The following is a 6000-nucleotide window of genomic DNA, read 5'->3' as shown; positions in this document are numbered from 1 at the left end:
GGGCCAACCTCACAATTCAGCAAGACCCTTTCTCAAAATAAAATATAACAAGGACTGGGGATGAAACTCAGTGATAAAGTGCCTCTGGTTCAATCCCCAGCATCCAGAGAGAGAGAGGGAGGAGAGAGAGAATACTAGGAACAACTGCATACCAATGAATGAGACCGTCTAGATGAAAAGGACAAACTATCACTAGCAAAACTGACTCCAGAAGTGGAAAGGACGCAGAGACCTACAGCAAGTAAAGAGACTGACAGTAATTTTAAAAAATCCCCAGGCAGAAAAGATCCAGCTGCACAATCAAACACTTGAATGAGAATGACAGTGACCCTTCAAAACTTCCCAAAAGAAAAGAAAATAATACACTTCCCAATCCATCTTATGAGTTCAGTATTAGCCTGACACCAAAGCCAGATAAAGACATCACAAGGAACACGCATGCCACAGACCCTCAAGGACAGACCCAAGTACCCCCAACAAGACACCAGCACACAGAATTCAGCAGTCTACAAGAAGGAGTTGTGCCCATGACCAAAAAACATTTATCCCGGGAATGCAAGGTTGCTTTAGCTCCAAAATTGAATTGATGTAACACACCACCATAATAAAGGACAAAACCACATGACTGCCTCAATAAATACAGAAAAAAGGAAAATGTAAAGAAATTGAAATCTCATGTAAGTTTCAGGTGATGGAAAATCGGCCTACTCTGGAACTCACCTGGGAATCCTCACAACATGAAAGACAGTTACCACATGATGGAACCAGGTCTGGAGTGGAGGAACATGAACCCGGCCACTCGAGTCACATGTGAAGTCACACATGAAAACACCTGACAACACCCAGATAAAGGTGGGGACAGGGAACCAGACAGAGTGGCCTGAGCAGGTGTAGGCCCCGTCTCCAATACTGCCCCCTGCAATACTGCCCCCTGCCCCCATAGGCAAGCCTCCTGTGAAGGAGAAGTCTGCTCCCCCAGGGACCAATACCCACTGAAGGGCAATCCTCGACATCCTTACCACTCCAGGGAGCCCCTGGCCAAGGTCACCAGCCACTCTCATTTCCTGCCTCTTCTGTTCCCCCAGCAACATCTGTCACCTGCCCTCTGCCCGTCTTCATTCCACATCCCCACATTGTGCTAATGTCCAACCTGTCCACTCTGGCCATTTCACCACACTCTCCCAGGCCCCCAGGATTCCTCCATACCCTCACCCAGAGGACTCTCCCCGGGCCATCACCATTCCTCAGGCTACACCTGCCCATGTCTTCCCCATGCGGCACCCCTGTTAACTCCCCCAACGAGGGACCATGCCTGCACCCCAGGAAGGACACCCTTCAACCCAGGAAAGGAAACCCAAACCAGGCCAGAGCTGTAGATGGCCTTGTCCTGGCCATCTCTGCCTCCCCTTTTGCAGTGCCCCCAGCACCCTGCACTTCAGAGCTCCTGCTCAAATGGTTAAAGCCCACCTCCAGGGGCTATGCAGTCCCCTCCCAGGACCTGTCTACCTGTGCACAGTGCAGGTGGGCATACCTGGGCCGGGAGCCAGGTGCCTACTGTGTGGCACAGTGGGCTGTAAGTAGGGTGGGGGTGTCAGCCACAATCCATAGCCCCACAGATCTGCCAGTGTCCCCACCTGCCCGCCCCCCCCCACGGGGCACTCCACCCAAGGAACCTCAGCTCTAACAGCCCCATCGAGTTCTAAACCATCCTCACAAAGGTGCGGGGGCGGGGGGGGGGGGGGGGGGGTCCAGAATGAGGCTCAGAGGGAAATCCCACAGAGTGGGCCTCGGAAGACTGCCAGGGTCACCTCCAGAGAGCTGGTGATAGGACCCTAGCCCAGCCACCTTCAGGGAGGTGCCCACATAGGAAGGGGCCTCAGGGGCCCTCTACACCCACCCCTAGGGGTTCCAGGAGGTCCCCAAGAAACACCAAACACCCTCAGCCCTGAACAGCCAAGCTCCCATTCCTGACAGGGTCCAGCATCTCAAGGTGCCACGTCAAGGACCCAGGCCTTGTCTAGCATCAGGCCGGGTGGTCAGCCCCCCAATTCAAGTGCAGTGCTGACACCAGACAGCAGACAGACCTGGACAGATGGAGTCAAGCTGGCCCTACACCACAGCGGGAGCAAGGTAGGGTTCTGGGCAACGGGGCTGGGACAGGTGGTGATGGCTGGAGAGACCAGGCAGACTCTGGAAGCCTCCTGAATAGCACCCAAGTAGGGGTTCTAAGGCATGGCTATGTAGGATCCCAGGGTCAAGGGCATTAACACAGGCCAGTATCCAGACTGCAACTTAAAGCCAGCTACCCAGGTGACCTTAGCATACCAGAGGCACAGGGCCAACCTACCCTCCTGCTGCCCAAACACCCCTGCCCCAATTCCCCTCTCCCCCACATAGGCTAACCCAGACAGATGCACCAGAGGTCAAAAACCAACTAAAGCTATCCCAGAAACAAGAGCCTGACTCGAGCAGATTTCTCGGCTCGGCACATCAGGATTTGCGGGGTGTGTTAGGAAACAAAGCCAGTAAATGGCACCCTGCCTCAAGCAGATCCCAGCGGCACCCCCAGAGATCTGCGCTGCTCGGGTCCCTACTGACCCACAGACCCTGTGCCACCAGGACTCTTGCCCCCTCCTCCTTCCTCTGATCCCTGAAACCAACCCCAGGCCAATACACCTCTCCAACGTGGTCCTGGGACCACTCCGGCCTGGCCAGGCCTGGTGTACATCAACCTTGGCAGTCGGGGGCAGCCTGCCACAAGGGCCACAGAGTGTGCCCACAGCAAACAGGAGGCATCTGCCAAATACTAGACAAAAACTATCAAAAGGAAGACTTTTTATTTCAAGTTTCTATGGAAATATTACAAACAATGTAGACTTAAAAGAAGAACACTTAAAATTTTTTAAGTAACTATAGCTTTAAAATAAAAATATGATTAGGCAAAATAATAAATAATGCCATCCCAGGGCAATGTTTAAGATCAAGGCATGTCGTCTGCCTGGCCTGGCCCTGCTCTGCAACTGTCCACATCCCCCAGCACCCTGTCCTTCAGGCCACTCGTGTGCCCGGCCTCCTGATGATATAGGAATGAAAGGCCCACACCATCCAAATCTTGACTTTATTTTTAATATAAAAAATGCAAATTTGGAAACCCACCCTACTTCCCCCCCTAACATAATGCTTTACCTCTTAAAAATAAAAATAAAGTACTAATTCTATATACATCACATGTACCATACAAAAATGTATCCAAAGTTCTATTGCTACCAAAGTGTTCTAAATTAAAACAAGTTACAGAAAGCCCCTCATTGTAAACAAAAGATTACAAGTTACAAAATCAAAGTACACACAGGCCAGAGTCATTTATATAATCACGCAACACATTCTGCTCCCAAACCAAGTTGAATTTTTATGTGCCTGTATAAAAATGCATATCAATATACTTTTGCAAATTTATTTTTCATTATAAAGCAACTGAATACACTTTCTACAATAAATAATCCGCTGGGAGGCACGCCTGTAGGAGTCGGGGCGGACCGGAGGAGACTCGGGGCAGACAGGACGATGAGAAGGAGGGCCCCGCCCAGCGTCACGCTGGCGGGAGTGTTTTTGGTGATTTGCAAGTGATGCACACAGCATAAATTTACTCTCCATCTCTTTGCACAAAGTACCATTCAAAATAATGTCATTTTCTTTCTTAAAATACACATTTGTCATTGTAAATTTACATCCCCGTCTTATTAAATAAGTGGTACTCTGTGTAAAGAGCATGATTTACAAAATTATTAAACATTCAAAAGTCTTTAAAAAAAAAAAAAAAAAAAGCTACATACAGATGGAAGCAAGTGAGGCACGCGGCACCACCAGAGCATCTTGCCCACACCGGGTGCACCCCACCCACCACGCGCCAAGACGAGATGGTTTCATAGAAAACTCCGAAACAAAACCTCCCCCCGCCCCTGGGAAAAAGAATTAAAAGAACTATGACTACGAAATCAGAATAAGTTAAGTTTTGAACAATATACAAACATATACAGCTTATGAACACTATGGACAAGGCTCACGGCTGGCGACGGCCTGGGCAGCCTTCTGCAGGAGCTGCCTCAGTCAATGTCGCTAAGGTCGCTGGCCGGCTCCCCATGCACACGGCTCAGGTGGTTCATGGCCCGGTCAAAAGCAATTCGCACAGCCTTCCGGATACTGGAGTTCCGCCCTTCCATCATCTTTAACTTGTCGATGGTCTCGTCAACACCAAGAGGAACCATCTTGGACTTAGGAAGCCACTGCCTTTTTAAAGAAAAAGTAGGGAAACTAAGACCCATATGCACATTCTGTAACCGCTAACCACCAGCCCTTGTGGACTAGGAGCCTGGCAAAGCCCAGCTGAGGCTGGCTGGTGTGGACCAGACTCCTCCAGGAGCAGAGTAGGTAATGTGCACAGTGCATCCCCACTTTCCCTGTCCCTCTCTGAGAACCAGTCAGTCATCTCCTCCAAATCTCCTCCCTGAGGACAGGCACACACACATTCAACACAGGCCAGGTGAGCCCTAGAACAAGGGGATGCCCTAGGAGAGGAGTAGCAAGAACCTACGACAGAGGTCCTTGGATGAGCCAGGCCACGGGAGCCTCCCTCCAGGTGTGATAAGGAACAGCAGCCAAGCAGCCAGCAGAAGCAGGTAGGCAAGGCAGAGAAGATGGCACAGGGTGCAGATGTGTGCCCCAGAGTGGCTGGCTCCCTGGAGTGGAGTGAAACATCTCCTTGTGGCCAGACAGGGAAAGCCCACACCCAACTGGATGCTCCTCTTGATGACACAAATGGTCAGGACAGTTGGTGTGGTGTGCCCCATCCTCAGAGGGGGTTCTGGATTCTGAACCATGGCACACGGTGGGTGCGAGGTGCTCTAGGCCTCAAAGCAGAGCTGGGGAATGGAAGAGCAGATGATGCATGCAGAGCGCTCTAGGTAGAGGGGACCTGCGTCTTGACAGAGTACAGAGTATGAGGCCCACTGCAGGGGCCCCTGGAACACCACTGTAGACACCAAAAGGAAAAGAAGAAACAGAGTTCAAGCTGGCCAGGACTCAAGAAGAAGAGGAGGCTGTTGGTAGAGAGATCAGTGCTTGATGGTCCTCCCCACAGTCCCTGTGGGGTCACTAGACAATGCCCTTCTCAGACCCCACCATGCACACTGGAAGTGCAAGGACCCAAGGCAGCCAGCACTCTGTGGCACTTCGGCCCCACACAGCATGGCAGGGTCCAGCGCACTGAGCAGGAAGCAATCCCCAGCCCCGTCCTGTCCTGCAGAGCCCTGGCTGCTGACACTCACCAGCTTCTCTTATTGTCAAAGAACAGAACGAGGAACAGCTTCTCATCGGACTTGGTCTGCATGTGCTCTCCAATCTTCAGCACGTCCAAGGGTGGGGCAGGGATGGTGACACCGTTGTGGTGGCCAGGCACTCGAGGCATCTTGGGGTCGATGATCTGCCAAGGGCACACTCTAGTCACTCTAAGAGCTCACATCCAGAGCTGCACGCCCGGCACACCCCCAGCAGCCACTCACACACCTGCCTCCCGCCATGACGGCCACACACTGCCAGCAGCACAGGCAGGCGCCACAAAGCAAGGCACAGGCCATGCACTGGGAAAGCAAGGCACAGGCCATGCACTGGGTCCCAGGCCCCAGCAGAGCAGGCCCCGCCCACAGCGCCCAACTCACCAACGCCGGGTAGGAGGGGTAGCCGCTGCACTTGGCCCACACCACTTTCAGGGGCTCCAGAACGGAGGCTGCGGCGTCAGTGGAAATCCACATGCTGTTCTGCCCCACTTCTGGGAAAGAAGGAAGCCCCAGCAGTGAGTGACCCAGGAGAGCCGCAGTGCTCCTAGGGCCCAGCACAGCCACACAGTCTAAGGGCGGCGGACTCCCAAGCACGCTCCTGGCCTCTCAAGCAGGAGGGCAGTCAAATGAACACTATCCCTGGGTCTGAGGGAGAGAGAGCCATCCC

General features: G+C 52.5%; 1 protein-coding gene across 1 annotated transcript in view; it reads right to left on the bottom strand.

Annotated features, from left to right (window-relative positions):
• Window positions 1–2820: 2820 nt before the first annotated feature.
• Window positions 2821–6000, bottom strand: part of Brd1 (bromodomain containing 1) — a 52577-nt gene continuing 49397 nt past the window's right edge. The window contains exons 11-13 of the mRNA XM_048803232.1: window positions 5715–5824; window positions 5325–5479; window positions 2821–4287 (exon numbers count right to left, since the gene is read on the bottom strand). Coding sequence (XP_048659189.1) covers window positions 4104–4287; window positions 5325–5479; window positions 5715–5824 — 449 coding nt within the window. The 3' untranslated portion in view covers window positions 2821–4103. The remainder of the gene's footprint in view (window positions 4288–5324; window positions 5480–5714; window positions 5825–6000) is intronic.

The sequence above is a fragment of the Marmota marmota genome, unplaced genomic scaffold, assembly GCF_001458135.2.
Source record: "Marmota marmota marmota unplaced genomic scaffold, marMar, whole genome shotgun sequence".
Taxonomy (NCBI): Eukaryota; Metazoa; Chordata; class Mammalia; order Rodentia; family Sciuridae; genus Marmota; species Marmota marmota.
Note: the sequence above shows the minus strand (reverse complement) of the source record. Positions and strands in the feature narration are given on the sequence as shown.